Source organism: Solanum dulcamara, chromosome 1 (genome assembly GCF_947179165.1).
Source record: "Solanum dulcamara chromosome 1, daSolDulc1.2, whole genome shotgun sequence".
Lineage (NCBI taxonomy): Eukaryota > Viridiplantae > Streptophyta > Magnoliopsida > Solanales > Solanaceae > Solanum > Solanum dulcamara.
In genome coordinates this window covers 3,673,288-3,688,221 of record NC_077237.1, presented here as the reverse complement: position 1 = coordinate 3,688,221, position 14,934 = coordinate 3,673,288, and the positions used below count along the sequence as shown (strand labels likewise).

The 14,934-nt window shown below is 37.2% G+C and overlaps 2 protein-coding genes across 2 annotated transcripts; both read left to right on the top strand.

Annotated features, from left to right (window-relative positions):
* Positions 1–1,905: 1,905 nt before the first annotated feature.
* On the top strand, positions 1,906–6,087 carry LOC129885152 (uncharacterized). The gene is made up of 6 exons (XM_055959357.1): positions 1,906–2,321; positions 2,773–3,019; positions 3,116–3,384; positions 3,451–4,172; positions 4,314–4,607; positions 4,802–6,087. The coding sequence occupies exons 1-6, from the start codon at positions 1,906–1,908 to the stop codon at positions 6,085–6,087; spliced, it is 3,234 nt and encodes a 1,077-aa protein (XP_055815332.1).
* A 7,058-nt stretch (positions 6,088–13,145) lies between these two features.
* LOC129886082 (putative clathrin assembly protein At4g40080) lies at positions 13,146–14,448 on the top strand. The gene has a single exon (XM_055960614.1). The coding sequence runs from the start codon at positions 13,206–13,208 to the stop codon at positions 14,247–14,249; it is 1,044 nt and encodes a 347-aa protein (XP_055816589.1). The 5' UTR covers positions 13,146–13,205; the 3' UTR covers positions 14,250–14,448.
* Positions 14,449–14,934: the final 486 nt, after the last annotated feature.

The following is a 14,934-nucleotide window of genomic DNA, read 5'->3' as shown; positions in this document are numbered from 1 at the left end:
TCAACAATATAAACAATTCAAACTTGCCATTTTTGCCATTTTTTATTTTTAAATGTAAGTTTCATTTGCGGCTCACGTAATAATGTCAGTTTTATAAATATTAAACGGCTAAATTAATTGAATATTATGGATAAATGAATTCGTATTATAACCTTTTTTTTTCGTACATGATAGAGAGTAGTTAAAAGAAGTTGTAACTTCCTATACAATTTATTATGGGTCTTCTCTCTCCCTTTAAAAAGAGAATAGTGTACTCATCATTCTATTCATTAAGAAACCAAAAAAAGGAAAAAGAGAGAGAAAAGAGTAAATAAAAATAAGAGTAAAGAACAATTAAGAAAGAACACTTTCGCACTTAAGTCAAGAAATAATTTGACAGATTCAGGTATGTTTTCTTGACTAAGTTATTATAGTTTATATTATGTAGAAATTATGTAGTTCTACAATCTTGAATAATTGATAGGATTATTAGATTATTTATGTTTTCACAATCACGTGAAATCCTTACATGTGGAATCAAGAGCCAGGTTGAGGAACTAGTAATTTTTCATAAAAGTAATGTTTTTCTTTAATTAGAAAAGATGACGGTTTCGGGAACATGAACTTGGCAAGTTGTTCTCGTTTCTTTTATTTATTACTTATGATCCTTTGGGGTTAACAGTGAACATGTGACTTATTAGAATCATATATGAACTACATGTCTCTGTTTTTAATGAATGTAATGTATTATTTGGAGTCTATTGTGATTGTACTTGATGGATTCATAATACAATTTAAATACCTTTTAATTGGTCTACTACATTCCTAAAGGGATTATACACATAATATGCAGTGACTTAAATTTTTTTGAAAATTACCGTTTTGTACATTTCTTGAAATTACATATAAGAGATTTGTTAAACGCCAAAGCGGTCAAATCTTTATGAATACATAATTTCAAAATAATGATTAAACTTAAATTCAATTACTCATTAGTTTTGATGCTTATAACCGATATAACTCTTATGGGTAAATTGAAGTTTTTTTATTATAAGACATTTATGGATCACTCAAAGGTTGATTGTTTGTTTTTATAATTATTTAACATTAAAGAGATAATTTAGATGCATCATTAGTTTTATTTATTTATCCAAAGATAATGAATAGTATTAATTGATGCATTTAAGCTTATCGAATTATGTTAAATTTGCTTTTAAGCATTATTATATTTAAAGTTATATGTTGATGTTTTACCCAAAGGAGGACATCAATATACATTTAAGAATATATAAACCATTTTTTTTAATCTAATAGTATGTTTAAATTAATAACTCAAAATATTAACTAAAGAGCATGTTTTATGTGCAGCATTTGCTCTTCATTCGCACTCTGCCTCTGTTACGATCTCTAACGGTCTTAACTTCTCATATTGTTGCAAACAGATCAAATTCCTCCTCGGGGTTTTAGATCTTGATGTTTCTCTTTATATTGAGAAGCCAACTGTTATTACTAAAACTAATTAAAGAAAGGTCCCATTATAAGCACTGGGATAACTCTAACTGATTAAATTTATGGAAGAATCCTCTCAAGCTGTTGATAAGTCTCTTGTTGGGACATTAATGATACTTTGACCACCATGAAGTTTGATGGTTCACGTACCATGCATGAGCATGTCATTGAAATGAAAAACATAGCATCAAGACTAAAGTCTTTGGAAATGAAAGTGGAACAGAATTTTCTTTTACAATTTATCATCAACTCATTATCGTCTAAGTATGGTCCTTTCCAAATGAACTACAACATCATGAAAGACAAATACAATGTGCATGAGTTGCATGGAATGCAAGTTCAAGAGAAAATAAGACTAAAGAATCAAGGAACCCACTCTATCAACTTTGTAAGTCATCAAGGAGATGGAAAAAAGGAATGAAGCATGTTAAGGAAAAACAAAGGCAATATAATGTTAATAAGTCCTCATCTCAAGTACGTAAGAAGGAATATAAGAATGATAAGTGTCATTTCTGTGGAAAATCTGGACACTTTCAGAATGATTGCCTGAAACATAAAGCATGGTTCGAGAAGAAAGGTAAGTCTTATGCTTTTACATGTCTCGAATCAAATTTAACTAAAGTTCCTTATAATACTTGGTGGATTGACACTGGTTATACTGTTCATGTTTCTAATACGATTCAGGGATTCCTTACAACACAGATTATAAATCAAAGTGAAAGATTTGTGTATATGGTGAATAGAGTAAAGTGTATTGCCCCGTACGCTGCTACACTGGATTCCAACATCTTGGTGGTCCAGGCAACCTGTGAAGCTGTGCCAGCATGCAGCCTGTAACATTGGGGACAGTGAGCAGGCCTGACAGGTTTTTAATATTTTATTGTTGCTTGTATAGATAGCCATAGTTGAGTGAATTATTGGGGCTTCTAGCCTTTGTTTTATTTTCTGTATCTATATAAGCCCTTTGGGCAGCACCCATTATAACTAATCTTGAAATATATACAATTAGAAAATTGGCATTTGCCTCCCAAAGCTTCTCCCTTAGTTTCCTCTTAGCTTGTGGCTGTTTGTGTAGACTTTGTGAACGTTTTTCATCTTGCACTTGTTGTGCTTTCTTGTTGTTAGGACTGAGCTTAGGCAAGCCATGCACGCTGCTTAGGTTGTCCCACGCGCTGAAGAAAATAGGCCCGTGACAAGTTGTATCAGAGCAACTGGTTCGAACATGACGTCGAAGTCGCAGCGCAACAAAGAGACTGTCCAGGAATGAGAAGCAGAGGTTCGCAGGGATAATGCCAAGAAATGTGACGAGCAAGGGCAGGGAGCCTCCCAGCCGCCTGCTAGTGGCAAAATCCACGTTGCTGACGAAGGAGACGACTCACCAACCAGTCATCTCAATGAAAAGATCAATGGCGTCGAGGCTGGGCTGATAGCGCTGAACAGGCGTCAAGCAACTGTTGAGAAAAACTTCGGTTCCCTTGAGTCAGTTGCACTCGAAGGGCTAGACAAAGTTAAGTCGAATCTTCTTAAGCAGGTGTAGGAGGGCAGAGAAGGCCTCTCCAGCCTTGAACTCAAGCTCACGGAGGCTCGTTCTTCGTTGCATGAAGAGTTTGAGGCTTTAAAGGCACAGGTGGAGGAATCTGGCCACATGGGCGTAGTTGGACCCATAAATATTTATGAAACTCGCATAGAAGCTAAGCCAAAGAAGTTTCGTGGAGAAAGAAATGCACAAGATGTTGAAAACTTCTTGTGGCAGATGGATGCTTATTTTGAGCACGTGAATATCACCAGCGAGGCTGCCAAAATCAGGACGGCAGCTATGTACTTGAGCGACACCGCCATGCTGTGGTGGTGGAGGAAAAAGGCAGATATGGAGCGAAGGGCTTGTTCCATTGATGAGTAGAGGCATTTCAAAGAAGAGCTCAAGAGGCAGTTCTACCCTCAAAATGTAGTGCATGAAGCCAGATGGAGATTGAGGGAGTTGAAACAAACTTCCACTGTTCGTGACTATGTGAAGGAGTTCACAAAACTCACCCTACAAATTCCGTCCTTGACCAATGAGGACTTGCTATTTTACTTCTTGGATGGCCTCCAAAATTGGGCCAAACAAGAGTTGCAAAGGCGTCAAATTGGTGACGTTGATGAGGCTATAACAGTGGCGGAATCCTTGTCTAATTTTCGAGCAGAACCATCAAAGAGAAAGGACAACAGGAGCAAAACTGTTCCTCCCAAAGGAGACAACAACAGGAACAAGGGCAAGTTTGTTCCCAACCGCAGCAGCGACACTAGAGGTAACAATCGCAATCAACCTTCTAATTTCCGCAAAAATTATGAGAACCGCAAGAAAGGGGCTCTTCATCGTGAAGGTTGCTATTTATGTGGGGAGACTACTCATGCTGCTCGTTACTGTCCCTCGTTAAGCAAGTTGAGTGTTATGGTTGCTGCCCAAAAGCAGCAAGAACAAACAGCGGTGCAAGCCGACAGGCAGCCCGGTGAGCGTGGCGGACAGGCTGAAGGAGCCGAGAAGGGTGGGAACAAAGCTGTTGGTTTGTTCAACCATATGACATTGTTTAATCATATGACTTTGGCTTCACTTGCTGCGCAGCCACCTAAAATTAGGCCAAGGGAGTCTTTGTTTGTCGATGCCAAGCTAAACGACAAAGACGTGCGTATAATGGTAGATACAGGTGCAACGCACAATTTTGTGACGGAGGAGTGAGCCAAGGATTTGGGGCTGTCATATGTATCCAGTAACACTTTGTTGAAAACTGTCAATGCACTTCCCAATACTGTTCATGGAGTTGCCCCTAAGGTACAAATTTCTTTAGGGGAATGGGATGGACTAGCGGACTTCACTGTAGCACCCATGGACGTTTTTGATATTGTATTGGGACTTGATTTCTGGTATGAGATCAATGCGTTTATCTTACCTCGTCTCAACCAGTTACACATCAAATATGCTGGAGGATCATGCGTGGTGCCCCTTATTCGGGTACCACAAAGTGGAATGCATCTGTCGGCTATGCAGTTTGTCAAAGGCTTCAAGAAAGGAGAACCAACCTTCCTTGCTGCCTTGACTGGAGTCGCTGAGGACTCTCTTGAGGCAGTACCTTTGCCTCCTTGTATTGAACGGGTCCTTGACAACAATAAGGATGTGATGCCTGAATAACTCCCCCAGCGACTGCCCCCACGAAGGGAGGTTGACCATCAGATTGAATTAATTCCAGGGGCGAAGTCGCCTGCCATGTCCCCCTATCGCATGGCGCCTACAGAATTGGCTGAGTTAAGGAGGTAGCTTAAGGATGTGTTGATGCAGGTCACTTACGACCATCGAAGGCACCCTTTGGTGCACCTGTCCTATTCCAAAAGAAGAAAGAAGGGATGTTGCGGTTATGTATTAACTACCGCACCTTGAACAAAGTAACGGTAAAGAACAAGTGTCCGATCCCTTTGATTGCGAATCTGTTTGATCGCTTGGGCCAAGCGAATGTGTTCACAAAAATGGACTTGAGGAAAGGCTACTATCAAGTTCGTATTGCTGAAGGGGATGAGCCCAAAACGACTTGTGTAACTCATTATGGGGCGTTTGAGTGGCTGGTCATGCCATTTGGCTTGATAAATGCTCCTGCCACATTTTGTACCTTGATGAATAAACTGTTTCACCTTTTTTTGGATCAGTTTGTTGTCATCTATTTGGATGACATTGTGATTTATAGTAACAGCATGAAGGAACATGTGGAGCACTTGTGCAAAGTGTTCCAAATATTGCGGGACAACGAGCTGTGCATCAAGCGAGAGAAGTGTAGCTTCGCACAGCCCACTATTCAATTTCTTGGGCATACTATTTGCCATGGTGAGATAAATATGGATGGTGATAAAGTGAAAGAAATTCAGGATTGGGAGGCCCCAACGAAAGTGCCTGAGCTTTGGTCCTTTCTTGGCCTTGCCAATTACTACCAGCGATTTATTTTTGCATACTCGGCAATTACAGCTCCGCTTACTAACCTGCTGAAAAAGGGTCGGGAGTGGAAATGGGATGACAAATGCAGCAAGGCATTTGAAGAACTTAAGACAACCATTACCAAAGAACCGGTCTTGGTATTGCCTGATTTTGCTAAGGCATTCAAAATTCATACGGATGCGTCTGACTTTGCTATTGGTGGTGTCCTAATGCAAGAGGGCCACCCGTTAGCTTTTAAGAGCATAAAATTGAATGATGCCGAACGATGCTACTCATCTCATGAGAAGGAGATGACGACCGTAGTCCACTGCCTAAGGACTTGGTATAACTATATATTGGGGGCTAACTTTATTGTGAAGACGAACAACGTCGCGACGACGTATTTACAAACTCAAAAGACCCTGACTGCTAAGCAAGCCCGCTGGCAAGACTTCTTGGCAGAATTTAATTTCACCTTTGAGCACAAGCCTAGGAAGGCTAATATTATAGACGACGCTCTAAGTCGGAAGACTGTTCTGGCATCTCTCATCAGCTCAACATGCAATAGTGTTATTGACAACATCAAAGAAGGTATGCAGCGCGATCCTATGGCGAAGCATCTCCTCGTCTTAGCCCAGCAGTGCAAGACAAAGAAATTTTAGGAAGAGAATGACCTGTTGTACACTACAGCCAGGCGTGTGTATGTGCCAAGGTGGGCAAACCTGAGGCACATGTTAATAAAGGAGGGGCACGATTCTGCTTGGATGGGCCACCCAGGGTAGAAATGGACATTGGCTTTGCTTGAATTCTCTTATTGTTGGCCGCGTATGCAAGATGATATTGAAGTATATGTTCGCACCTTTCTTGTTTGTCAACAAGGCAAGGTTGAGAACAAAGTGTCTGGCAGACTACTTGAGTCATTGCCTATTGCAGAGAGACCATGGGACAACGTCACTATGAACTTCATCACTTGCTTGCCGAACTTTGAGGAGTTTGGTACTATTATGGTTGTTGTCAATCAGTTATCTAAATACGCAACATTCACTGCCACTATGGCGAGTTGCAAGGAGAAGGAGGTTGCACGTCTCTTCTTGAGGGACGTTGTCAAACATTGGGGTATGCCTAAGCACATCATTAGCGATCGCGATCCAAGGTTCATTGGAGCATTTTGGAGGGAGTTGTTCAGCCTACTTGGTTCCGAATTACACTTTTCCACCAGCTTCCATCCTCAGACGGATGGGCAAACAGAAAGGATTAATGGGCTCTTGGAATGCTATTTGCGGCACTATGTTAGTGCCAACCAGAAGGATTGGGCTAACTTGTTGGACATTGCCCAATTCTCCTATAATTTGCAGCGGAGTGAGGCCACAGGGCAGAGCCTTTTTGAATTGGCTACTGTGCAGCAGCACAACATGCCTCAATCGCTACCAGTTGATGCTGACTTGAAGAGCCCGGGGGCTTATCACATGGCAAAGGCTTGGGAAGAACAAATCGACCTTGCAAGGTCCTATCTTGATAAAGCAGCCCGGAAGATGAAGAAATTTTTCGACCATAAGCGGCGTCCCACTAATTAACATGTTGGGGATAAGGTGAAGGTCAAACTTAATCCCCGACAATTCAAATCATTGAGGAAGGTGAATCAAAATCTGATTCGACTATATGAAGGGCCTTTTGAGATCATTGCCAAGGCAGGCAAGATTTCTTATCGGGTCGACATGCCACATCATTTGAAGATACACCCTATCTTCCATGCTAGTCAGCTAAAGCCTTATTTTGAAGATACGGAAGACAAGGGGAGAGGACAAGGCAGTCGTCCCCAAATCTTTATTGCTCCACTGGCCGTAGACAAGCAGATTGAGGAAATTATTGACCATCAGCTGGTGCGCGGCAAGGGGTGGAATAATGCAAGTGCGCAGTTCCTTATACACTGAAAAGGGACTTCGCTAGAGGAGGCAACTTGGGAGAAGTATGAGGACTTGTGGCAGATTCACCGCAAGGTCCAAGAATACTTGCTGTTTTGTGGTGCCGGGGTCGTCACCAACTCAGGTGGAGGAACGTGTACCGCCCTGCATGCTGCTACACTGGATTCCAGCAGCTTGGTGGTCCAGGCAGCCTGTGAAGCTGTGCCAGCATGCAGCCTGCAGCACTGGGGACAGTGAGCAGGCCTGACAACTTTTTAATATTTTGTTGTTGCTTGTATAGATAGCCATAGTTGAGTGAATTATTGGGACTTCCAGCCTTTGTTTTATTTTCTGTATCTATATAAGCCCTTTGGGAAGCACCCATTGTAACTAATCTTGAAATATATACAATCAGAAAATTGGCATTTGCCTCCCAAAGCTTCTCCCTTAGTTTCCTCTTAGCTTGTGGTTGTTTGTGTGGACTTTGTGATTGTTTTTCTTCTTGCACTTGTTGTGCTTTCTTGTTATTAGGACTGAGCTTAGGCAAGCCGTGCACGCTACTTAGATTGTCCCACGCGCTGAAGAAAATAGGCCCGTGATAAAAGGCTCAAATTGAAGCTATCGAGACTTATCGTTTGATCCTCGATACTGGGCATCACTTAGATTTATTTGAAACTTGTTATGTATCTTCTCTTTCGATAAATTTAGTTTCTTTGTCTAAGTTGGATAAGATTGAATACTATTTTAATTTCGATAATGAATGTTTTAGTTTGTTTAAGCAAAATTGTCTCATTGGTACTAATACTCTTTGTGATAGCTTATTTGTCAAAACACTTTGAACTTTGCATCATAATATTGGAACTAAATGGATTTTGGTGAATGAACAATCTGCATATTTATGGCATAAACGTTTAGGTCACATATCCAAAGAAAGACTGAAAAGATTAGTTAAGAATGAAATTCTTTCAGATTTGAATTTCACAGACCTTAACATTTGTGTGGATTGTATTAAAGAAAAAAAACAAAACACACAGAGAAATGATCCACAAGAAGCACACAACTTCTTGAAATTATACGCATCTTTCAGTAAGAAAAAATACTTTATTACTTTTACTGATGATTTTTCACGTTATTGATATATTTATTTGTTGCATGAAAAAATCTTAAGTGATATATGCTTTAGAGGTATTTATCATTGAGGTAGAAAGACAACTATACAGAAGGGTGAAAATAATCAGGTCAGATAGAGGTAGTTAATATTATGAAAAATATGATGAAAGTGGACAACACCCTGATCCATTTGCTAAATTTTTTGAAGCGTGGCATATGTGCTCAATAAACAATGTCAGGCACACCACAACAAAATGGTGTGGCAGAAAGGCGTAATCGTACATTAATGGATACGGTTAGGAGTATGTTGAGTAATTCATTTTTACCTCTTTCATTGTGGATGTATGCTTTAAGGATTGTCGTTTACTTACTAAATAGAGTTCCTAGTAAAGCAGTTCCAAAGACACCTTTTGAACTGTGGACTGGTAGAAAATCTAGTTTAAAGCACCTCCATATTTCGGGTTTCCCGACAAAAGTTAGAGTTTATAGCCCACAAGAAAAGAAACTGAATTCAAGAACAATCACTGATTTCTTCAATGGTTATTCAAAAAAATCAAAAGGATATAGATTTTACCGTCCAAATCATAATACAAAAATAGTTGAAACTGAAAATACTAGGTTCATTGAGAGTGGTGAAGTTAGTGGGAGTGTAGAACTATGCAATGTGAAGATTAAAGAAGTTAGAGTACATATTCCTATACTTTGCACTTCTTCTAAAATTGTTGTTCCTGAAGTTGTTGTAGAAACTAACAATCAATAAGAACAACAAATTAATGCTCCTGTTAATCACAATGAAGTCTTAATTAATGAATCTATTATAGATGAACCACAAGAAATAGCATTAAGAAAATCTCAAAGATAAAAAAGACCTGTTATTTCTGATGATTATTTGATATATTTACACGAGTCAGAAATTGATCTGAAAATTGATAATGATCCAGTTTTATTTTCACAAGCCATTGAAAGTAAGAATTCTTATAAATAGATAGAACCTATAAAAGATGAGTTGAAATTTATGGAACATAATAAAGTTTGGGACTTTGTTGAATTACCTGAAGATTACGAAAGAGTAGGGCGTAAATGGGTTTTTAAGACCAAACGAGATTCAACTGGCAACATGGAACGTCACAAGGCCAGACTTGTTGTCAAAGAATTCACTCAAAAAGATGGCATCGACTATAAGGAGATATTTTCACCTATCTCTAGAAAAGATTCACTCAGAATTATAGTGAATGTAGTAGCTCATTATGACTTAGAGCTATATCAAATGGATGTGAAAACGACCTTTCTAAATGGAAATTTAGAGGAAGAAGTTTATATGAATCAACATGAGGGATTTTCTATTAAAGAAAAGAAACACGTGATGGCGTAAATTTAAGAAGTCAATATACACACTTAATCAAGCTTCTCGACAATGGTATCATAGATTTAATGAAACTATTGTCACCTTTGGAATTAAGAAAAACATCATCGATCGGTGTATATATCTAAAGGTCAGTGAGAGTAAGTTTATTATGTTAGTACTGTATGTTGATGACATCTTACTTGCTACTAATGATCTTAATTTGTTATACGGTACCAAAAAATATCTCTCTAACAATTTTGAAATGAAAGATATAGGTGAGGCATCATATGTGAGTGGAATAGAAATATTTTGAGATACATCACAAGGATTGTTGGGGTTGTCTCAAAAGGCCTATATTAATAAAGTGTTAGAGAGATTTAGAATGAAAAAATGCTTATCAAATTCCGTTTCAATTCAGAAAGGAGATAAATTTAGTCTCAATCAATATCCAAAGAATGAATTGGAATGTAAAAAATAAAAGATATTCCTTATTCATCAATTATTGGGAGCCTAATGTATGTCCATACATGTACGAGACCAGAGATAAGTTTTTCTGTTGGGATGCTGGGTCGTTATCAGAGTAATCCAGGAATGGACCACTGAAGGGCTGCAAAGAAAATGTTACAATATTTGCAAGGAGCGAAAGATCATATGCTCACTTATAGAAGATCTAATCATCTTGATGTGATTGGATATTCAAATTCAGATTATGCTGGTTGTGTGGATACAAGAAAATCCATATTTGAATATTTATTCCTGTTAGCTGAAGGAGCAATATCATGAAAGAGTGTGAAGAAGTTTGTTATAGCTGCATCCACTATGGAAGCTGAGTTTATGGCATGCTTTGAGGCCACAGTTCAGACTAATTAGCTGTGAAACTTTATTTCAGGACTTGGACTACAACAACAACAACAACCCCAGTGTAATCCCACAATGTGGGGTCTGGGGAGGGTAAAGTGTACGCAGACCTAATCCCCACCTTAAAAGGTAAGACGACTATTTTCGAAAGACCTTCGGCTTTAAAAGAGGAAAACAAGATAAAAGGTGCTAAGCATATGAAATTGAAATACTTTTCGGTTAAAGAAGAAGTCTAGAAACATAAAGTGACAATTGAATATATTAGCACCAAGCTTATGATTGTTGATCCTTTGACGAAAGGATTGCCACCCAAAATATTTATTGAACATGTTGAAAGAATGGATCTTATTGATAGCAATGAGTACTTTATGTAAAAATTTCATTATATTTATGTAATTGACACTTGGGCTCAACGATATATATATGTTTCTGTTATTATATATTTTCTCTTGTACACATTATGTTGAAAATGACGATAACATATTTTGGCTTATGTCAAGATATACTAAGCACTGTGATTGGACTATTACGTATTTAAAGGTTGTGTGGGGCGATAGACTAATATTGTAGTACATGGAAGGAATTATATCGAGAGGTGATATACAACTGTCATGACTCACATTAGTTTTACTCAATCACATTGAATGATGTTTCCAATAAAATAAATATTTGACTTTAAACGTGCACATAATGATTGAAATATTTATTGAAACATTACATGAATAAGCGTGTGCCAAGTGGGAGAATGTAAGTTTCATTTGTGGCTCAAGTAATAAAGTTAGTTTCATAAATATTAAACGGCTAAATTAATTGGATGTTATGGAGAAATGAATTTGTATTGTAACTCTTTTTTCCTTACATGATGGAGAGTGGTTAAAAGAAGTTGTAACTCCCCATACAATTTATTATGGGCCCTCTCTCTGCCCTTAAAATGAGAATAGTGTATTCCATCATTCTATTCATTAAGAAATCAGAAAAAGGAAAAAGAGAGAGAAAAGAGTAAAGAATAATTAAGAAAGAACACTTCCGCACTTAAGTCAAGGAATAACATGACGGATTCAAGTATGTTTTTTTGACCAAGTTATTGTAGTTTATATTATGTAAAAATTATGTAGTTCTACAATTCTGAATAATTGATAGGATTCATTATTAGATTATTTATGTTTTCATAATCATGTGAAATCCTTACATTAAAAATATAGAAAAACAAACATCCACTCTAATTGTTTCACGTTTAACCCGTTTCATTAATTACTCTTATCAACTATCAAATATAACAACTAATTTGATGCGGAGAAATTATTAGTCAAGTAACTCTCTTTCATGTGTTTACCAAGTCAGCAAAAGGGATTGTTTCGTGTTTTGTCCATTAATAATTTCCATATAAACCACTACCATTAGTATTTAGTATAAAGTTAACAAAATTATAATTGGAAACTCTATAATATCGTCGCAATATTAAGTTCGTTTCCATTTATACGAAATTTTATGGGCAAATTACTTGTCATTCAGTTTTTGACAATTATACTCAAAAACTTGGACCTTAATTTGGTTTGTTTTGATAAATAATGGATGATAACTCAGGTAGAAATGCAAATAATAGTTGAGATTGAAATTCGCAAAAACATTATACTTCAGGTGCAGGGACGTATGTAGAAGGGGGTCACCAAATTCACGTGAACCCATACTTCCTTCCCAAAATCTTATATAGTAGTGTTATATTTTAAAAAGAATATTAAAATATAAATGTGTGAACCTACACTCGAATTATCATATATTGCTATAATGATTGGGTGCACCTCTCCAAGTGGTTATTGAAAGCACTTTTGGAGTTCATATATATATATATATATATATATATATATATATATATAGTTGAATAGATAAAAAATAGTTTTGGATCTATAATTTTAAAATCTTAACGATTTTCAGTGATAAGAACCAAATTATCAAATTGATCAAATTCATATCTTAGATCTACCTTCTCATAATAGTGCATCTATCATTACGAAATTCTGAATACGCATTTATTTATATGTGTTTTTTTATAATTATCCTTATAAACTATTGAGTTGATACAATACATATCTTGTGTAATCTCATAAATGTGAGATCTGAAAAAAATACTTAATTAATCTAATTCAATTCAACTTTAAAAATTAGATAAGTTAACTCTCAAAAATCAAAAAATAACAACTAATTTAAAATGGGGGAAAGTGCTATTCAACAAGTCTCTTTCGTGTCATTGAATACTTAGCAAAAGGAGGACATTTGATTTTGTACATTTTCACAAATTTGTTCTGAATTTATATTATTATTTTTTTACAAAAGATATTTATTTTAAAATATCTTCTTTCCTTTTGATTTATTGATTTTCAAGGCGATGGCATTCTTTAAACAAAATTATATTTGGAAACTATATAATATGATCCCAATATAATAGTAGCAAGAAACTTTTCAAACCATAATATATAATTAACTTTAATCAAAATTAGTTTTTCAAACCATAAAAACAAACTTTGTTATTTCTCCTTCGTCAATTTTTTCTGTCTCTCTCTATCCATCAATGGGGAAAAAAATAACAACTCTCAGAGACCTCATCGGCACCATTAAAGACAAAGCTTCACAATCCAAAGCCGCTTTCATCTCTAAACCAAGCAGCTTCTCCCTCCACCTCGCCGTCCTCCGTGCCACCACTCACGCGCCGTCATCACCACCAGACGACCACCATATCTCCGCTCTACTTGCCCTCGGAGACAGCTCACGCGCCACAGCTTCCTCACTTATCGTCATCATAATGGACCGACTTCACCGCACCGGCGATTCAACCGTCGCACTCAAATGCCTTTTAATCATCCATCAAATAATCAAACGGGGACCGTTCATACTACAAGATCAACTCTCCGTCTTCCCGGCTACCGGCGGACGTAACTACCTCAAACTCTCCGCCTTCCGCGACGGCGCTACCGCATCCAGATTTACAATCTCCGCATGGATCCGATTTTACTCTAGATACATCGAAACCCTACTCTACACCTCGAGAATTTTGGGCTATTTTCTCTCTTCTTCTTCGTCTTCGTATAACACAGGCGAAAAGATCTCCACCTTCTTAAACTCAGATTTAATCAGAGACGTCGATTCGCTGGTTCAATTAATCGAAGAAACGATCAAATTGCCCGATTCACTTCTACTCGACGGCAACAAATTGCTCTACGAAGTCATCGGATTACTGAGTTCCGATTACTTATCGACGGTGAACGAGTTGTTAATACGACTCAGTGAGTTCAAGGAACGACTCAGTTGTCTGAGTTTCGGTGACTCGGTCGAGTTGAGTTTTATTTTTAAGAGATTAGAAGGATGTGAAGAGAGATTATCGGTTTTATTTTCAGTTAAAAAGCCATCAACTGAGTTATTATGGAGTTCCGTAACCGAGTTGAGCTTGAAAATTGATGATTTGAAGGTCGATTTATCGGGTCGTAAGTTACTAACGTTCGAAAAATCGAGCGAGTCAGCTCGGTTTAACAACCGAGTTGTAAAATTTGGTAACTCAGTTCAGTTTTCGTCAGGGAGGTATGAGATGAATAATTTACCTCTAATGATTGTTGAATGAAGAAATTGGAGAAATTAAACTCCAATTAATTGAACAAATTCGAAGCAAAATTTTATAATTTTCATAATTGGGGGGTGTTTTTTTTTTTTTTGGGTGGTTATATGTGTAACAATATATTAGGAAGTGTTATATTATTTGAAATGTTTCCCACAGATATTTTTGTACATATATATGGTACATGTGTCCCAATTTTGGATTTTGATTGTCTTCCATGTTTTTGTCTTCATTACATTATTTTGTAAAAATACTTGGATCACTCTAGTGTAGTAGGCTTAATTTGTACTCAATTTAGAAGGAAAAAAAATGAATCGAGAATTCATGAAAGGACATGTAAGTCTAAACTTACGAATTAAAGGAAATTTATCTTCCAAACTCAAAGAGTAATTTAGTCCGACTCAAGTGAGTGAGTAAAGGGCAAGAAAGTGAATGTTCGAGCTTTTTTTTAGTCGCCCTCTCTCCGTCCCTTACTCGTCTTTTGAAAGCCGTCATCCTGGATTTTCTTTCCGTATGCTGGGGAAAGTACCTCACCCTCGGTCTTTCTTTTGCTTCTAAAGCTACTTCACCCTCTATTTATTTCGAATAAACTTGATGTTTAAGATTTTATATGTCTAAAGTTCAATATGTTTAAACTATCATCTATATGTATGTTAGCTTCAGATAAAAGACATTGAATTCAAACACATAT